The sequence below is a fragment of the Dermacentor andersoni genome, chromosome 5, assembly GCF_023375885.2.
Source record: "Dermacentor andersoni chromosome 5, qqDerAnde1_hic_scaffold, whole genome shotgun sequence".
Lineage (NCBI taxonomy): Eukaryota > Metazoa > Arthropoda > Arachnida > Ixodida > Ixodidae > Dermacentor > Dermacentor andersoni.
In genome coordinates this window covers 12,289,932-12,310,891 of record NC_092818.1, presented here as the reverse complement: position 1 = coordinate 12,310,891, position 20,960 = coordinate 12,289,932, and the positions used below count along the sequence as shown (strand labels likewise).

General features: G+C 48.2%; 1 protein-coding gene across 1 annotated transcript in view; it reads right to left on the bottom strand.

Moving 5' to 3' along the window:
- Positions 1-20,960, bottom strand: part of LOC126530124 (alpha-mannosidase 2C1-like) — a 241,787-nt gene that overhangs the window by 123,139 nt on the left and 97,688 nt on the right. Inside the window, exons 9-10 of the mRNA XM_050177562.2 lie at positions 18,076-18,221; positions 10,589-10,977 (exon numbers count right to left, since the gene is read on the bottom strand). Coding sequence (XP_050033519.1) covers positions 10,589-10,977; positions 18,076-18,221 — 535 coding nt within the window. The remainder of the gene's footprint in view (positions 1-10,588; positions 10,978-18,075; positions 18,222-20,960) is intronic.

The window sequence follows — 20,960 nt, the reverse complement described above, 5'->3', positions numbered from 1 at the left end:
TTGGAATAAACAAAAATGCATATTTTCATTCAATTACCCAGCGGCAAAGCTGTTCTTTCCATTCAAAAAAGGTGAGTGAGTTCTTGAGCAGAACAAATGTGTTCAAAGCCTCATTTTTCCCGAGCACAATTTGCACATGGAATAACCTACCTGCCAATGTGGTTGAGTGTTCGACAGTTTCTTCTTTCTTCAGTGCGTTCCGCAATAGCTAACAATGCACACATTGTCGTGGCATTGTGTTTGTACTTCCCTTTGTATGTCTTATGTAGGTTTTTGTAATGTTGTACTTGGTCGACCAAATGTACATCATATTCTTATATACTGTATTGCTATGTACCCCCATTCCTGCCTAAAGCCTGACATCCAGGCTGGCAGTATGTAATAAATAAATAAAAACAATAGGGGGTCGAGGATGCACCCCCGTGGTATGCCCGAAGTTACATGAGAAAGGGACGATTGGAAATTGTTAATAAGTGTGAACTGCTGGCCGAGTGAAAGAAAATTACGGAGCCAAAATAGTTCCGTACTTAATTCTAGTAGCTGAGTTTTGCAAGAGAAACTTCTGAATTCGTGTTGGTTGTTAAAAAATAAATTATTAGACAACTGGGACTCCGACGACAAGCTGCGGCATGTCTACTTCGCCTTAGAAGACGCCGCCAGAACGTGGTTTGAGAACAGGGAGTCGACCTTGATAACGTGGGACCTGCTCCATAGCGGCTTCCTGCGCACCTTTACAAGTGTCGTGTGTAAGGAAAGGGCCAAAGCTATGCTGGACGCCCGAGTGCAGCTACCAAATGAGAACGTTGCCATCTTTACGGAAGAAATGAGCTGTCTGTTCCACCACGCCGACACGGATATGGCCGAGGAAAAGAAAGTTCGCCTACTCATGCGTGGTGTGAAGGAAGAACTTTTCGGCGCAATGGTACAAAGCCCACCGACGACCGTAGCAGAGTTCCTTCGCGAGGCCACCGGCATTGAGAAGACACTCGAAATGCGGAACCGGCAATTCAACCGCCGCATGAACTCTACAAATTATGCAGGAATTCAATCCCTGGCCACCGACGATCTGCGCGACACTATCAGAGCTGTTGTACGGGAAGAGCTGCCGAAGGTGTATCCGAAGTCGCACCCTCAAGGGGCCTCAATCGCCGAAATCGTCCAAGATGAGGTTCAGCAATCCCTTGGAGTTCCTGAGGTGCAACCAGAATCACCGCAGCCGGAAGCAATGACGTACGCAGCCGCCGTCGCCCGCCGTCAAGGCCCCCCTGCGCGACAGCGCCAGGGTCCTGCAACGCCGCAATTCCGTCGTCCGCCGCCGCCACGGCCAGCGCGCCCACCCGTCGCCCAGTGCACCTACGCGAGGAAGACGGACATTTGGCGAGCCCCCGACCACCACCCGCTCTGCTATCACTGCGGAGAAGCCGGCCATGTGTACCGCCGATGCCCATACCGCGACTTGGGACTGAGAGGGTTCGCCGTCAACGCGCCGCGTCCACAGCTTGGGGAGCGCCCACGTGACATCGCCGATTACCTAGCCGCCACTCAGTGGAACTCTCGACGACCGTCCCGTTCGCCGTCACCAGGCCGCTACCTGTCACCGCAGCGCCGACCATACACTGGTCCAGCCCGGGGCCGCTCTGCGAGCCCATATCCGGAAAACTAAAAGCAGCAACCGATGGAGGTGCGGTTGCTGTTCGTCGAACTGACGAAGTTCCTCCGCCACCGAAGAAGATGACGAAGAAACGATCTCGACGACCTAATGACGACACGCCGCCGTCCCGACGGAGCCAGGAAGCCAAGACTACACCGACGAATGACGACTTGACGACGCGACGTTCCAGCTTCAGTTCAACACGACGCAGCCGTGATCCGACGCCAAGACCCAACTGCAACGCCAGACAAAGAACCACCGACCTCGACGTGCTTCTCGACGGCCACGCAGTCACTGCCTTAGTTGACACAGGGGCCGATTACTCCGTAATGAGTGGACACATCGCCGCCCAGTTGAAGAAGGTTAAGACTGCATGGGAGGGTCCCCAAATTCGGACCGCTGGAGGACACCTCATTACGCCGACTGGAATCTGCACGGCAAGAATTACCTTTCATGACCGGACTTACCCTGCCACCTTCGTTATCCTCCAACAGTGTTCGCGAGACGTCATTCTCGGCGTGGACTTCCTGAACCAACACGGCGCAATCATCGACCTGAAGTCGAAGTCCATAACGCTGTCGGAAGATCGAGCAATACCGCCGGAGAGCTCTAGTAGTCACCATGCCTTAAGCGTGCTCGAAAGTCAAGTCAGCATCCCGCCTCGCTCCAGCATTGTCATTTCCGCTGGCACCAAAACGCCTGCCGACGTAGAAGGCGTCATCGAGGGTGACCAACGTCTACTGCTAGACCGTGAAATTTGCGTCGCAAGAGGGATCGCTCGACTGCATGGCGGGAACACTGAAGTGTTGCTGACAAACTTCAGCCAGGAGTTCAAGCACATCAACAAGGGCACGACGATCACGTACATCGAGGAAATTCTGGAAACCAGTAATGCGTTTGTCCTCTCGGATTCCGCCGCAACTACCCCGACGACCATGGTTCCCGAACCAGACTATGACATTAATCCAAGTCTCCCCGTGATTAAGCAACAGCAGCTCGGAAGTCTGCTCCGACGATACAAAGGCTGCTTTTCGACGTCATCGAGGATTCGACAAACACCAGTCGCCAAGCATCGCATAATAACCGAGGAGTGCGCTCGACCACTCCGCCAGAGCCCTTACCGAGTTTAGCCGCGAGAACGTGAAGCTATAAGACAACAAGTCGACGAAATGCTGTGCGACGACATCATCCAGCCGTCGAAAAGCCCGTGGGCATCCCCTGTTGTCTTGGTGAAGAAAAAGGACGGCACCTTATGTTTCTGCGTCGACTATCGTCGACTAAACAAAATCACAAAGAAGGATGTATACCCCCTACCACGGATAGACGACGCATTAGATCGGCTCTGCAACGCAAAATACTTCTCATCAATGGATCTCAAGTCTGGCTACTGGCAAATAGAAGTCGACGAGAGAGATCGCGAAAAGACCGCCTTCATCACGCCAGACGGCCTCTACGAGTTCAAGGTCATGCCATTCGGACTCTGCTCGGCGCCTGCAACTTTCCAGCGCATCATGGACACGGTGTTAGCAGGATTGAAGTGGCAGACCTGTCTTGTTTACTTGGATGACGTCGTCATCTTCGCCGCAAATTTCGACGATCACCTTAGGCGGCTTACGACAGTACTAGAGGCCATCAAGTCATCAGGGCTCACTCTGAAGCCAGAAAAGTGTCGCTTCGCTTAGGATGAGTTTCTGTTCCTAGGCCACGTCATCAGCAAATCTGGAGTCCGCCCCGACCCGCAGAAGACAGCTGCCATCGCAAAGTTCCCGCAGCCCATCGACAAGAAGGCAGTGCGTGGATTTCTTGGCATGTGTGCCTACTACAGGCGATTTGTCAAGGACTTTTCACGTATCGCTGAGCCGCTGACACAGCTAACTAAATGTGACGTCGAGTTCAAGTGGGAGACGCCGCAGGCCGACGCATTTCAAGAACTCAAACGACGCATGCAGTCACCGGCCGTACTTGCGCACTTCGACGAGCATGCCGATACCGAAATCCACACTGACGCCAGTAGCCTAGGCCTCGGTGCCGTGCTAGTCCAGAAAGAAGGTCATGAACACGTGATAGCTTACGCTAGCCGGTCGTTGTCAAAAGCGGAAGGCAATTATTCTACAACCGAAAAGGAATGCCTCGCCATCGTTTGGGCTACAGCGAAATTTCGCCCGTACCTATATGGCAGGCCATTCAAAGTCCTCAGCGACCATCACGCTTTGCGTTGGCTCGCGAATTTAAAGGATCCTTCAGGACGGCTGGCGCGGTGAAGCCTAAGACTGCAAGAATATGGTATCACTGTAACCTATAAGTCCGGACGAAAACACTCAGATGCCGATTGCCTATCCCGCGCCCCCATTGACCCACCGCCGCAAGATGACGAGGATGACGACGCCTTCCTTGGCATAATAAGCGCGGAAGACTTCGCCGAACAACAACGAGCGGACCCGGAACTTAAAGGCCTCGTCGATTATTTGGAAGGGCACACCGACGTTGTTCCCAGGGCATTTAGGCGTGGATTATCTTCCTTCACGCTTCAAGACAGTCTACTCGTAAAAAAGAACTTCTCACCAATGCGCGCCAACTACCTTCTTGTTGTCCCTTTAGGACTGCGTCCAGAAGTATTGCACGCCCTACATGACGATCCGATCGCTGGACACCTCGGATTTTCCCGGACACTATCGAGAATACAGGAAAGGTATTATTGGCCGCGCCTGACCGCCGACGTCGCCCGTTATGTCAGAACATGCCAAGACTGTCAGCGACGCAAGACACCACCGACAAGGCCAGCCGGATTACTACAGCCAATCGAGCCTCCTTGCCGACCATTCCAGCAGATCGGGATGGACTTGTTGGGACCCTTTTCGACGTCAACAACCGGAAATAAGTGGATCGTCGTGGCGACGGACTACCTCACCCGCTTCGCTGAAACTAAAGCACTGCTGAAAGGTAGCACCGCCGAAGTGGTGAAATTCTTTGTCAAAAACATCCTGCTACGACATGGCGCCCCAGAAGTCCTCATCACCGATAGAGGAATGGCCTTTACAGCGGAGCTCACCCAGGCCATTCTGCAATACAGTCAGACAAGGCACAGGAGGACAACTGCCTACCACCCACAGACGAATGGTCTTACGGAGCGGCTGAATAAGACCCTCGCCGACATGCTAGCAATGTACGTCGACGTCGAACACAAGACCTGGGATGCCGTCCTGCCGTATGTAACATTCGCTTACAACACGGCGGTGCAAGAAACAACACAGATCACGCCGTTCAAGTTGGTTTACGGCAGGAACCCGACGACGACGCTCGACGCCATGCTGCCGCACGTCACTGACGACGAGAATCTTGACGTCGCTACCTATCTCCAGCACGCCGAAGAAGCCCGACAGCTCGCCCGCCTATGGATCAAAAACCAGCAGCGTACAGACAGCCGACACTACAACCTCCGACGACGCTTCGTCGAGTACCAGCCCGGCGACCGTGTTTGGGTATGGACCCCAATACGCCGACGAGGACTGAGTGAGAAACTATTGCGACGTTATTTCGGACCCTACAAGGTCATCCGACGTATTGGCGCACTGGACTATGAGGTCGTGCCAGACGGCATTTCGCATTCACAGCGGCGCCGTGCACGACCTGAAGTGGTCCACGTGGTGCGTCTTAAACCGTTTTACGGACGCTAACGAACTTCCCTTACTTTGTTGTTTTCTTTGCTACGAGTGCTTATTTATTACTTTCATTTGTTTGCAGCATCGGGTCGATGCTTTTTTAAGAGGGGGGTATTGACACGAAGTTGTCTTTATCGGGCGACACGTTTTGCCGCCTAACAAATGTTATTGCACAGCGCGGGACGCGCCTGCATGTATCCGAAGTTTCTGGAAAGTTATCGATGCTTCTATCCGCTGTCTGTTGTCGCCGAACCTTGTGTTATCTAATTTCATCGCTTGACGCGAATGGCGTAGAACTTTGTAGAAGGCATGCGGGTCCCAACGATTAGTCTGGAACATTCGATGACTGCTGTATAAAAGCCGACGCGCTTGACCCGCTGATCAGATTTCCGACGATCGCCGACCGTGTTCGCCGCTATCGTTGTGCTATAAGTGTAGCCTGTTTTGTGGGCACAGGTTCGCCCAATAAAAGTTAGTTTTGTCGTTCACAGTATTGCTACTGTGTTATTCAACGTCACTACCACGTGACAATATTTACGTTGAAATTTACATAGCTATCCCACTCACGTTCATCAACTAGCTTATCAGACCTGCGTTCGCCCGCAGCTTAAATTCGCCGCATCTATCTGGCCTTCCCACCACAATTATTTAATTAACAGGCTTGAAGCAGTTTAGAATAGACCCACCCATTTCATTTCATGCAATCATGACAATCATAACAGCAAAATGCAAATTGAGCTCAATCTTTTACTTCAAACCCTTAGTGCTCACCGCAACATTGCCCTTTTATGCCTTTTTTACAAATATGCATACAGCAACAGACCATGCCAACTTCACCTTGATGCTCCTTCCATTACATCATGTCGGCTACATAATCACTTAAATTTCACGCAATTACATGGGCCAACTGATGTCTTCACTCATCTGCTTTTCCTCGCGTCATACATTTGTGGAATGGTCTTCCAGACAACATCGCATCCGAATCAGACCACGATAGTTTCCGTCAACTTCTGCACTCTTTCTTTTCGCAATGAAAATTTACCACTAGTTTTTTCCAATTTTCTTTTACTTCTTGTGCCATGTCCTGTACCCCACCCACGTATTTATTTATCTGTTACTTTTACCGCTTTAAGACCAAAGACATCTGTCATTTCTTTGTACCACTGCACGTGTTTTCCTGCTTTCTTTTTTTCTCAGTATCCCACTTTGTTGCCGAGCGCATTTTTTATTGAAAAATATTTTTACTGGGCACGCAATTAGGCCCCGAGTTTTTTTACCATGCTCTACCCTTATGCGTCTTTCAAACAATGACAACTGTTCCTGTGCCTAGAATCCGTATATTTGGCTGTCTATCTTTGGTTGTAGTTTCTTTTCTTTTTACTGTCATCACTGTAACTGGTATACTTTGTAGTTCTTGTGTGCAGTTTTGCCATGTGTATTATGCAAGCCAATATTTTTTATTCATGTTATCCTCTTTCCTGCCCAAATTTATATTGTCATCATACCACATTATCATCAATCCCTTCGTTTCTTTCTGTTAATTGCAAATTTGAGCCTTATTTTTATACTCTGTCAAGACACTTTGCACTTTTGTTACCCCCCTTACTCAATGCCCTGTCAAAGGGCCTGTAAGGTATTTTAAATAAATAAATAAATAACTGCGCATTATAATTGGGGGTGCAGTAGAATTCTGCAAATACGATATGTGACATCTTTTAAGTATCATTATTTCCATCAGTGCTTTGGTTTTGATGCACAATCTTGGGGTGCACAGTTGTGCACACAGCACCGTATCTTGTGTTTCGCATGTGGGTCATTTCATGCGAAACATCCCAGATCCTAAGTGCGACCATCGTCGATTCTCTTGGAAAAAAGTTTGACTAGTTCGCTATAGTGCGAATGAATTTTCACCGAAGTATTTCTCACAAAACAAATATTTTGGGTGATATAAGTGCGCTTTGAAGTTTTCCCGAAGGAGCAAATGTTGATTGGAGGTAAATTCTTAAAACTCAAGAGTTAAATTAGGTACAATGACAAATTTTATTTTAGAATATTCTACTCCCTTGGTACTTTCATGTGACGTCATAAGTGTATGCATTTATTAATTTTCCACATTTAATTGGCTCAATTAAAAAGCAAGAAATGGTGCGTTCTGACAAATTTTTTCCATAAGCACCGTTGATGTTCTAGCTCCAATATTTAAAATTTTTTCCTGTTGCTATAGTTTATGCTAAAAATAATGTCCAGCTAGGAAATTGTGCTTTTCTAGAAATTTACTCCTGAAGTTGCCAAAAAATCACTTTTTGATGATGTTCGGACCTAAATTAAGCATTAAGGCACTCCAGATAAAAATACAAGAGATAGCTAATTATATGAACCAACCTTTCAGATGTTTGTACTCTGTCGAGACACTTTGCCCTTTTGTTACCCCCCTTTACTCAATGCCCTGTCAAGGGACCTGTAAGGTATTTTAAATGTATAAATATTACCCTGCTTATCTTTCAGTGCATACATCTTGGTTTGTCCGATGCCAAGTTTCCTTCTCACTGATTTCAGGCTATGTCCATTTTTTACGGCTTCTTCAGTCTTTCTCACATTATAATTTCAAATATCCCTTATTTTCACCAAGTTGATCAGTTTTGACAGTTCCGTGGATTCTATCTTATCTCTTGAGTTGGACACTTTCATTCTTTGTCGTTTCTTTATTAGGACGTTTGTTACTTAGGAGAGCTTGCCTACTGGTTGCCTTGGTGCCTCGCCTCCCATTTCAACTGCTGCCTTTGAAGCCAGCCTAGTTACGGTTTCATTCATTACCTCTATGTCATCTTCATCTCTCTGTTCTAAGGCTGCATATTTGTTGGCAAGTACCATCCAGAATTGGTTTGCTTTTACCCTTACAGCGCCTCGGTTGGCCTGGTTCTTCCTAATTTTACTCTTTCTCTCTTCAAATTGAGGTGAATCTTAGCACTCACTAACCTATGATCAGTGCACTTTACCTAACACTTCTACATTCAGCACTATGCTGGGATCGGTGGAGAGTATGAAATCTATTTCAGTTCTTGCTTCTCCAGTAGAGCTTTTCCAGGTCCACTTCCTGTTGTTATGCTTCCTGAAGAAGACATTCATTATTCAGAGCTTATTCCTTTCCGCGAATTCTACCAACATCTCTCCTCTAGTGTTCCTAGAGTCAATGACATAGTGTCCAACAGCTTGTTCACTAGCCCGCCTTTTTCCCTCTTTTGCATGGAAGTCGTCCAAGACTACAGTATACTCAGCTTGCACTTTTCTCGTTGCTAATTCAACATCTTCATAAAACTGTTCTATTTCTTCCTTATCCTGGCTGGAAGTTGGAGCGTAGGCTTGTACTACCTTTATTCTATACCTTCTATTTAGCTTTATTATGAATACTGCTACCCTCTCATTAATGCTGTAGAGTTCACCAATATTGGCCGCTATTGTCCTTTTGGATTAGGAATCCTACTGCATATTCTCTCTTATCTGGAAGTCCTCTGAAGCAGAGGATGTGGCCATTGGTCAGCACTGTATAGACCTCCCCAGTTCTTCTAACTACACTAAGGCCAATAATATCACATGCAATGCCTGATAATTCCTCAAAGAGTCCTGCTAAGTTAGCTTCACTCGAGAGGGTTCGTATGTTGAACGTTGCCAGGTTCAGTTTCCCGTGGTAGCCTGTCCGGGTCCAGAGATTCTAAGCCCCCTCTTTCGCTTCGCAGGTCTGACTGCCACCCTGGTCAGGTGCTCTGCAGCTGCTGAGGACTTAGGACTATGGTTTAATTGTAGGACTCATGAGGAAGGTAGTGGCCGAATACTGCACCAGGGAGGCCAATTCCTGTTCTGATGAGGGAGTGTCTTTGTTGAAGCTTAGTAGGCCTTCCTAATTTGATTGCACCTGGACTAGTATAGCCCCACTGGCTCTCGGCATTTTTGCCAGTGTCAGGCATCACTTCAAGACTGGAGATGTAGTGCACTGGAGGAGGGTTTGAAACCTACGACCTTCAGATTAGAAGCCCGATGTACTACCTCTGCTCCATGCCACTCCCTCAGTCACATAGCTACAAATGGAACACCTAAAAAAAAAATCACACAGCTACCTAAAAAAAAATTTTAGTACTGTTAAAACTGGTTATGCTATAAGTGGGCTCAACTGTACTTCTTTCAATTTAAGATGTTTCAATGGTTCAATAACCTGGTTATAACAATTATCAGTGATACAAATGAAGTTTTCTTGGCACTTGAATGTTGTTATAAGTTGGTCTGACTGTACACTGAATGGGAACCAAGTGATGACACACCTAGCAACAGCTATAAACAAGCATTTATTATCAAAGATCAACAAGCTTCTCAGTCTGTGTACGTATTGCTAGAAATGAACACGAACACGAAGGTTGATTAAGGCAAGTTATTTGTGTAGTACTAGATCTAGCCCTGGGCATGTTACCCAGCACCACCACTCACAACCATACCACTGTGAGTTGTGATACTGGCTAACATTTCCAGGGCTATATCTATAATACGCATTTACAGCACCTAAAAGAATGAATGAGAAAATGGTACCATGACGGCTCGATTGGTAAGAGCATCACACATATAATGTGAAGACGTGGGTTCAAGTCCCACCTGCAGCAAATTGTTCTTTTGCCCACTTTCATTTCCCTTTATTATTTCTACGTTTAAATTAAACAAGTAATTTACTCTATGCTTTCCTTGGTTTCATTCTCTGTTGGCCTCATGTATTGTGACTAACAAAAATGAGACCCCTTGGTTCCCCTTCCCCTAAGCTGAAAGTTATGTGCTATGGTGAAAGGGCCAAGGAGTTATGCATGCAAAATTATGGTAACTTCCTTTCTTAGCAGCAAAGTGCCGCACTAGTCCACATTTCTTGCCTTTGTGGCTGAAAGTTCATACACACTGTGGCCATCTGGAAACCTCTTAGAAAGTACACGCTATTGCATTAAGACCCTTATATGGACATGCTAACACACAAAAGTGGCAGTGTGCTAGATGTGTTTGAAGGCTATCAATTTAAAAGAAAAGAAGCAGTAGCAACGCACAAACAAATAGATACTAGCTTCCATTTTTACTGCAAACTATGATGGAGTTTGATGGTGAAGTCCCAGTTCTCATACTGAATTCTACACACGGTGCATTTATGTCTAACATTTTTTGAGAGGGTGCATGCAAGGATACAGACTATGGTAATAATCATGTTCTGACATGACTACAATATGAATAGATTTGTACAAGTGCTTGCACTCACCAAAAAGCTTCTCCAGAGCTCCATCGCTTAACTGTCCCGCCCGGTTGAGCACTTCTCTATTGATCCTTTCAGCATCTTTTCTGGCCTCGGCTATGCAGCTTCCCGGTAAGACATCGTGAAACTGGTTTAAGAGCACATCCTTCCAGCAGGCTTCAAATTCCTGACTTGGGTACGGTGCCACATCTGGTGCAAGTGCAAACACCACGGAACAGATCATCTCTGCATCTCTCAGTGCCTGCTCACACATGCGGTTGAGCTGCTTGGTCCGTGCATGCGTAGTGTACGTAGCATTGTGAAGCTCCAAAAACAGCTCGCCTGCCCACCGGCAGAGACTGCGAGACTCAGATTCCAGGACTGAGAAGAAGGCATCCGGTGTAGACAGTGTGATCCTGCAAACAGGAGGCACTGCTTGCAAACATTTTGCAGAGCTCTGTATTTTAGAGTAATGGCTAGGCTCTCTAATTGTAAGAGACACTCCATCTTGAACCGGCCATAATAAAACCAGTAGTTGCAGGTGAACACCATAAAATATTCAAGACACCACAAGTGCACTGATGTATGCAAGGTGGCAACCGTTACACTAGAAGTGGAATAAAGTTTGAGTGTGCACGAGTTCGTGCCACTTTCGTTGCCATGGTAACGGACAGAAAGCGAGCTTACACCTGGAAGTTGCTTAAACACTGGAAGCTATCCATTATTTGCATACCTTACTTAGATCAATGAAAACAGCTCTGATTAAATGTCCCAGGCACTTATATTTCAATCTTAGATCAAGGGATGCTTAATGCAAAACAACTGCAGGGTACATGGTACAATGAATGGCATACCAGCGAACATATGTTGTTTTAGCAGTTATGTTCTTCAACAGAAAATACATAGCCATGACCCTGCTACAAGAATAGGCACAGCAGGGTGATCACGCAGCTCCGATTAATCCTGATACTCAACGACACCCACTGCGACTTTACACACCACGAAGACTGACTGAAAAATGGCAGCCACTACGTCACCGCTGCTTTCAACAGCCGCTGTCTCACATAAATGCTGTGCCCATGCAAGTGCTTATTTCTCGAGTTCACTCTTGACTAAGATCGAAACTAAGATCGGTTCCCTCACTCCGCTTACAAAGTGGAGTAATCACACCATGAGGGCGCATCTACTTGGCTTCTTGATGGTTTTGCAGCCGAGCTGGTGGCACGCCGCTCATGTCTCGGCAAGACATGGTTATCAAATGCGAAATCTACACAGTTCTCTGAAGTGCCTCAGTGCGAGAAATGTGAGCGGAACGTGAATGGTGCTCAACTAAAATTATCCGTTTCGTGACCTGTCCAGTTACCTCAAGTTTCTTTCGTTGGTGTGAAATCTCGAGTTTCTTTCGAGTTCTTTCACCGGGGCCTTTTCGTTGGGGATGGCACGGCAGCTCGACTGTTTGTATCGTACACCGTTTTGCGTAAAGCAGTACACAACATTCGAAATTAAGCTAATAAATTTGGGTCAGGGCTCTTGAAAATTTATATCATCCCGAAATTCGAATCAGACAGGACTGTATTGTAACATAGGTTGGAGACGGAGTGTTACAAAAGAGACGTTTCTCTTTTATGGCGGGCCAGAAGAAGAGCATGCAGCTTACGCACTTCATCGTCTTTCATGGTGCCGACCTTTGCGCGCCTTTCTGCGGTGTGGAAGCGCCACACCTTTGTGTCAATTGCCCCCATGCGAAAAGCGACCGTCTCGGTCGCGTCACAAAGTTCTTTCAGTGACATAAGAAGTGGAGCTCCTCAGGTGCATCTTGGCGTTCACGTATGCGCATAGTATGGTTTCATGCGCACTACATGAACAACTTCAGCGCGAGGATGACGACGGAGCGAACCAGGGTCAGAACTGCAGGGGACGACTTTGTAGGTCACGTCACTGAGGCGGCACGTAACCTTGTAGCGACCAAAATACCGGCGGATCAACTTTTCCGAGAGTCCACGGCGACGGACGGGCATCCAGACCCAGACGCAGGCGCCGGTGTTGTAACGGACATCACGTCGACCCTGGTTGTATCGAAGGGTGTCTGTATGCTGTTGGCTCTGGATACGATGCCGAGCAAGCCAGCGTGCCTCTTCGGTTCTTTCCACAAACTCTTCCGCGTGTTCGCTGGTCGGGCTATTATCAGCCAGAGGTAGCATGGCGTAAAGTGTTGACGTGACGTGGCGCCCGTGTACAAGTTCGAACGGCGTAAACTGTGTAGTCTCCAGTACAGCAGTGTTATACATGAAAGTCACATAGGGTAAAATCTCATCCCACGTCTTGTGCTCTAAATCAACGTACATGGAGAGCATATCAGCCAGCGTTCTGTTCAGATGTTCAGTTAATTCATTGGTTTGAGGGTGATATGCAGTGCTCTTGCGGTGAGAGCAATGCGTCAGCTGGAAAACGTCCTGCATAAGTTCGGCTGTAAATGCTGTACGACTGTTAGTGATGACAACAGACGGTGCACCATGTCGTAGGATGACGTAGCGTACAATGAACTTGGCCACTTCATACGAGTTTGCTTGAGGGATAGCTTCGGTTTCGGCGTACCGGGTTAAGTAGTCGGTAGCGACGACTATCCATCTGTTGTATGAAGAGGTCAGTGGGAATGGCCCAAGTAGATCCATTCTTATTTGTTGGAACGGTGCTTGAGGAGGGTCTACAGGATGGAGAAAGCTGGCTGGTTTGACTGGTGGTTTCTTGCGACGCTGACAATCGCGGCAGGTCTTCACGTACCGTTGTACAGAAGAATAAAGCCGGAGCCAGTAATACTTCTGTCGTATCCTTGCTAATGTCTTAGCAAATCCCAGGCGTCCCGCGCATGGCTCATCATGGCACGCTTGCAAAATGTCTTGGCGCAGCGCCGACGGCACGACAAGGAGGTACGTATTGAGACTGCTTCCGCAGTTTTTCCTGTAAAGGACCTTGTTGTGCAAATAGTACGATGATAACTCGCGCACGAGCAAGTGGGGTAAAACACCGTCAACTCCTTGAAGGTGCTCGATCAGTGGCAGCAGCTCAGGGTCAGCGCACTGGTGCTCAGCCATCTTTATGGCGTCGATAACGCCCACTAACGGCAAGTCATGGTCAGGGTCCGATGACGCCGTACGGAGTGGTGCGCGTGACAAACAGTCAGCGTCACTGTGCTTCCTTCAAGATCAGTATATATAGACAACTGTAATGTCGTACTCTTGTAGGTGCAGGCTCCAACGTGCTAATCTGCCTGAAGGATCCTTGAGGTTGGCAAGCCGGCACAGTGCGTGGTAGTCACTGACTGCCTTAAAGGGTCTACCGTACAAGTAGGGTCGGAATTTACTAATGGCCCACACAACCGCTAAGCATTCTTTTTCAGTGGTTGAGTAGTTTTTCTCAGCTTTGGTGAGACTGCGGCCTGCATAAGCAATGGTGCGCTCCGCACCAGCTTGCTACTGCACAAGAACTGCGCCGAGACCCGCATTGCTGGCGTCAGTATGAATTTCAGTGTCACCGTCTTCGTCGAAATGAGCAAGTATTGGGGCCTCTTGCAAACGCTTGTGCAATTCATTGAACGACTGCTGCTGCTCGTCCGCCAAAATGAAAGGCACATCATCGCGTGTGAGCCGTGTCAGAGGTTCAGCAATTCTCGAGAATCCCTCGACGAAGCGCCTATAATATGCGCACAAACCAAGGAAGCGTTGGACAGCCTTCTTGTCTGTGGGTGGTGAAAACTCGGCTACAGCGGCTAACTTGTCGGGGTCTGGTCGGACGCCTTCAGGACCAACGACATGGCCAAGAAATTTGAGCTCTTGGAACCCAAAGTAGCATTTTTCAGGCTTGATGGTGAGGCCGGCAGTATGGATCGCAGCGAGGACACTCTCGAGTCATGCGAGATGTTCGTCAAACGTGCTCGAGAACACGACGACGACGTCTAAGTATACGAGGCAGGTTTGCCATTTGAGTTCAGCAAGCACGGTATCCATCATCCGCTGAAAGGTGGCACGTGCGGAACAGAGACCGAAGGGGAGAACTTTGAACTCATAGAGCCCGTCAGGTGTCACAAATGCTGTTTTTTCACGATCCTGTTCATCAACTTCGATTTGCCAATACCCTGATTTAAGATCCAACGATGAAAAAAACTTGGCATGTTGTAGACAATCCAGTGGGTCGTCGATGCGTGGCAATGGATAAACATCGCGCTTGGTGGCACGGTTCAACTTTCTGTAATCTACACAGAAACGTAGTGTGTTGTCTTTCTTTCTGACTAACACTACAGTGGAGGCCCATGGACTGGTGGACAGCTGGATCACGTCGTCTTCGAGCATCTCTTTCACCTGATGCTTGATCGCTTCCCTTTCCACTGGAGACACTCTGTAGGGATGCTGACGGACAGGACGTGCGGACTCGTCCGTAATGATGCGGTGCTTTGTGATGGACGTGCGCCGCACTTTGGATGACGTTGAAAAACAGTCCACAAATTCATTCATGAGATTCAGTAGACGATCTTTCTGGTGGTCTGGCAGAGCGGCGTTAATGTGAATACGTTCTTTTAGGCTGGGTAACCCAGTATGCTGACACGATGCGGTTTCAAATGTAGCAATGTCAGTTACATCAGTGATTTCGCGAAGGAATGCGATTGTCATTCCTCGCGGTACATGCTGATATTCGTTGCTAAAGTTCATTAGCAAAACGACTGAACATTTGTTTCGCACCTGAAGAAGCCCTCTGGCTATACAAATGTGGCACTCAAGAAGCAGGGGCATGTTCGCCTCAGCAATTCCTTCAGCGTCGTCCTCCATGTCGCATCGGACAAGGGTAAGCATGCTGCTCTTGGGTGGCAACGTGACGTGATCGTCAGCTATGCGAAGCGCGACGTCATGGTCGTTGTCATTACTGTTCGCTATAGCTTGCGGAGTAGCGAAGCTCACCCTACTCTTGCAGGTCGATGATGGCATCGTTCGCCTGAAGGAAATCCATGCCGAGTATAAGGTCCTTTGAACATTGAGGAAGAATGACAAAGTCGCCGACGTACGTGAAGCCCCGAATGTTGACTCGCGCCGTGCACCGGCCCATTGGAGTTATGAGATGCCCTCCTGCGGTACGAATCTGAGTTCCGGTCCATTGCGTTCAAACTTTATTCAGTTTACACGAGTGATTCTGGCTCATAACAGACGTGTCCGCACCCGTGTCGATTAACACCGTGACTTCGTGGTCATCTATGGTAACTGGTACGTCGCAGGATACTGACACGGAATTGCACTGCTTTCTCTGCATCTCAATTACGCCATATCGCGGTCGTCGTAGTGGAGGATCTTCAGCGTTCGCAACGTCAGCGACCTCACCTCCGCAGGTCGCTGGACTCAGTTTTCCCGGGAGGCAGGGCTGGGTGAGCGACGCCTCGTTGCTCTCGACATGAAGAGGGGGATGGAAGACCTGTTTCGGGTGGGTGACGGTGACCGGGGTTCACGGAATCGCGGGGCAAACGAGGTCCTGGCGTCCGCGAGGTATGCTTCAATCTCCAGGGGGCGCTCACTATTGCGCGGGCACGGCGCATTCAGTGAAAATCCATGGAGCCCAGCTCGGCGGTAAGGACCCGCCCTGTAGCGGTGATCGGCTTCACCGCAATGAAAACACAAGGGCCTCCGGTCTGCGGTGCGCCATACATCGCTCTTGCGGGGTGGTCGTGTTTCGGCAATGAATGCCGTGCGGCGGGGCCTGAAGTTGCTAGTTGCTTGTTCAACGGCGCGCACACCATGATAGTCCGGGACGTCGCGCGCATCGTGGAAAGTCAGAGACAACTTCGCGCAGCTTCCGCATAAGACATACGAGGCTGTGGCTGCCGTACCTTGTACTGTGGTTTCTCGCTGTGCTCCGGGATTTGTGCTGCCTGCCTGATTTCTTCCCGGATGATCTCAGCCAGAGCGAGTCACTGTACCGATGCTGGAGCCACCTGAAGCTTTTGGAGCTCTTCTCAAACAACAAGCCTACTGAGCTCCCGCAAAGCATCGGTATTGTCCAAGGGCATAGCGAGAAGGTCACGCAATAGGGTCAACACATCGCGGTTGTACTGCCGTGTTCGCTGCTGCAGTGCCTTTTCCATTGATATGGCTTCCGCAAGAAACTCAGCAACGGTCTTTGGTGGATTGCGTATTAGGCCACCGAATAACTCTTGCTTGACACCGCGCATCAAGTTCCTGAGCTTCTTTTCTTACGGCGTGGAGGGATCTGCGCGTCGGAAAAGTCGGCACATATCTTCAACAAACATTGCGACGCTTTCGTTCGGCTGCGGTACTCTCGACTGACTTACAGATTCAGCTCGCTCCTTGCGATCGAGGCTGGCGTATGTGCCGATTAGCTGCCATCGGAATTCGTCCCATGTTGACAGGGCCACCTCCCGGTTCTCGAACTATGTCCGCGCATAGTCCTCAAGGGCAAAGTAGGCGTTGCGTAGCTTGTGCTTTGGAGTCCAGCCGTTGTATTCTGCGACACGCTCAAAGTGATCGAGCCAGTCCTCTACATCCTTGAAGGTGTCCCCATAGAAGGACGTGGGGATTCGCGGCTGGTTGAGGACGAGCTCGGTCGGCGCGGTCGAGGAAGATGATGGAACCGACGTACTCATCCTTCTGACTTGGTTGGGTAGCGGCTCGTGCTCAGGTGGCAGTCCTTGAAGTCGGCGGCTTGTCCGTACATGCACAGGAGTCAGCTCGACCGGACTTCGTACTGGGCTTGTAGACGGTGTTTGATCTGGGAGTGGTAGCATGTACCCAGCACCTCCACCAGAAAAATGTAACATAGGCTGAAGACGGAGTGTTACAAAAGAGACGTTTCTCTTTAATGGCGGGCCAGAAGAAGAGCGTGCAGCTTATGCACTTCATCGGCTTTCATGGCGCCGACCTTTGCGCGTGCCATTCTGCGGTGCGGGAGCCCCACATCTTTGTGTCAGTATCATCGAGATTCTACTGTATATAACATTTATTGTAATCAAGAGTTCGATGAAAGTTTGCCTGGTCAGGTAACATGATGATGAAGAAATTGCAGTCATCGACCAAGTCAAGGTGAAAAAAATGCAGAGATGTTTCGGGACCTGTAAGCATTCCTTGATCACACCATGGACTCCTATAAGTTCCTTGATCACACTCTAAGTGTGGTCAAGGAACCCTTTGAGTCCTAAAACGTCTCTGTGTGTTTTTTCACCTGGACTTAATCAGTGACCGCAATTTCTTCATTATATACCATTTAAAAGTACATAAATCTTTGGTATGAAACGGCAGTAGGCATATCTTTTTCTGTTTAGCAACTCCCTTCCCCATTTTATGAATAATACTACTCACCCAGACTCACTCTCCCTCTGTAAACAGAAAGGGTTAATACAAAATTTGGCACATCTGCCTGCAACAAAGATTCAGTAATCCCTGGTACAAATGAACCCAACAAGGAGGCATTGCTGACCCACATCAGCTATAATTTGTGAAATGAAAAAGATAAAATCTCACTTGGGAAGCCCGCTGACGTCTTGTAGTCTTGACTGACGTCGCAGCATGGCCTCTGTTGGGCCGCCCCCTCCATCTCCATGACCAAAGAGGAGAATGCTGTGTGACACTCGCCCTTTGTCCTCCAGGTTCGTCACTGACTTCACCACCTGAGCCATCATGAGAGTTACAGCCTGAAAAAGTTGTCTGTGCAAACACAGTTGTCTGTGCAAAAACAAGTGCGTCCGTATATAACAAACATTTTCAGCAGCGATGTAATTTTACAATGAACACTTCAAAACTGGTCATGATAAAAGGAGGGCGCATGCAAAGTTCCAAAGCACGGAATTGCGACCGAACTGGGCACACAGTAGTGTGCCCCCCCACTCTAGTCCGGCAGCTCTAACAGCAACAAAGATAAGACTACCGAGATCACCAAGTGCCAAGCGTGGATATCAGAAGCCGCGAGGAAGATCACTCACTTTTACTTCCGCAATAGCATACACCCGTGCTTTCGAGGAGGCCACAATGGCAGCATTTTAGTTTTTGCGCAATTCTCCATGCGGGACCGAGTCAGTCACAATAGCAGCATTCTTGTTTACAGTCGGTGGATGTTACTACACCACTACCGGGAGATCGTCATTTTTCGATGCTTCGTTTATATTGTTGCCGATAAACATCGCAATGGTGTGCTATGTTTCGAACTTAATAATTTTTTTGGCTGTAGTGACATAGGAAACAAACTTCGTACTTCTTGCCATGAGTGCGGCTTGCGTTTCAGGTGTAACGGCAAGACCTTTGCAAAATGACGGCCATGCCACAGCAGTTTCCACTTCCAGCCAACTATAATGCTTTGCTATCATATTCAGGATCCATACCTGTCCTGCTGATAGTAAACCATATAACAGCGTCTCGAAGAAAAAATCGCAGCGGCTGCACTCGTTTCGAAATGGCAGAGGGCACCATTTTCAACAAGCTACGACACCGCATTTCATTCTTTAGATAATGTTTTTAACGGAAACTTTCAGCTAGATGCGTTAAAGTGCCAGGACCAAAAAATAACATACTAAAGATAAGATTTTCGGACCCAAGTGGTGTTGAATCGTAACTGCCGCCGCCAGCTTCAGTGTCGTTAAATTTTTCATGTATTGAAAGGTGAGTCCACATATAACAAACTACTGATACATCGATCACTTTTTGCAGAACTATCAAGTTCGTTATAAATGGGTACGACTGTATGTGCATATATATATATATATATATATATATATATATATATGTGTATTATGTGTTTTTTACGTGATAAAAACACGTAAAAACTTCTGCAAATCAATCAATGAACCAAGGGCGCAATCGGGAATCGTTCGGAGTGTGCGTTTGGTTGTGCCGCTTGCAATTGGCCCACGCCGCACCGACTTCATCAGCCATGAGCGCGCTGTCGATTGTGCCGCACGCCGCATCAACTTCGTCAGCCGTGCGAAGTCAGCGTGGTCTTCTAGGTCAATCGCGCACAGCGCAACCGAACGTGCGCTCCGAACGATTCCCGATCGCCCCCCAATCATGGCACAGTAAATACTCACTTGAAGCTTCACACAAAGTATTTATTTATTTGGCTGGAAGTACTGAAGCAGTGCAGCGTGCTTTTTATTGGCAGCCACGTGTTTAAACACCGAGTTATCAACATAGTCTAAACGATCCACAAGTGATAGGCCCGTGCCCTCTATTGCGCCACAGTAGTGGCATAGAAGGGCCAAAGCAGTTGAAGCTGGAAGAGGGGTAACATCAGCACTTGCAGGATCAACCTAGGCAGCGTTTTCGTTTGGCCGCTACTTCTGCTGCGATCTCCACATCTGTCAATCGAAGCATTTAGAAACACTGTCAATAGCAAAGTATTAAGTGGCGTCTGCCAAGGCATCTATGAGTGAGCCCACTGAGCACGCACTGTTGCACGTCTTTGCAGATGCAAACCGCCATTCCTTGTGAGGCGCAGCAGGTGCAGAGCGTGGCACCGAGGAGGAGTCAGTGCGTCAAATGCAATGCATCCTTGACGGTGCCAAACTACCCAAGCCGCCGTGTGCGTACACCACTATGTTCAAATGGCGCCGATCGATACGTGCAGCTATAGTGCGCAGCAGTCAGGAATGCCCATCGTGCCACCACTATCTTCAAGGGTGTTGCGGGAAAGCTCACCGCCTGTCAACAGAGCACATGTGGTCTAGGGTGGCAGAGTTCGATATATCCATTTTATGTCCGACCCCATTCGAAATAAAAAATAAACAATGCATGCGATTTTTTCAGGCGATATAGAAAGTGTTCAATATACACAATAATTTGACATATCCGGGTTCGATATATCGAGTGTGTGTGTGTTCTCGCTGACCTTTGTGTAATCAGATTGTATGCGCGACACGAATTGCGTAGTACTCTCTGGAAGACACATAGGTGCTGGAAGATTCAACGAGTCATGCATAAAAGCCGACTTGCTTGGCTCGCGGTCAGATTTTGACAATTGCCGACTGCGCTCGCCGCCATCGTGGTGCTTTGAGTGTCACTTGTTTTGCTGGACACAGGTTTGCCTAAAAAATAGTCAACCTTTTGAAGCCATGCATTTGACGGTGTGCTATTCTATGCCATGACGACAACACGACACTATATACATACAGTCGAACCCACTTTATAACAATATTCAAGTGCAACAAAAACTCGTTTATTATAACCAATAATTGTTATAACCAGGTTGCATGAAAAAAAATCAAAATGTGAGATGGCATAGCTGTTCCGAGAAAACTACAATGGCGGGGAGGTACTTCTTGTCCCCACCACCTTCCTCCATCCGGCTTCTGATTGTGTTGAATTGTTTAACTGTTTAACTCTGCTTCCTGTCCGCTCCGATCACGTGGTATTAACAA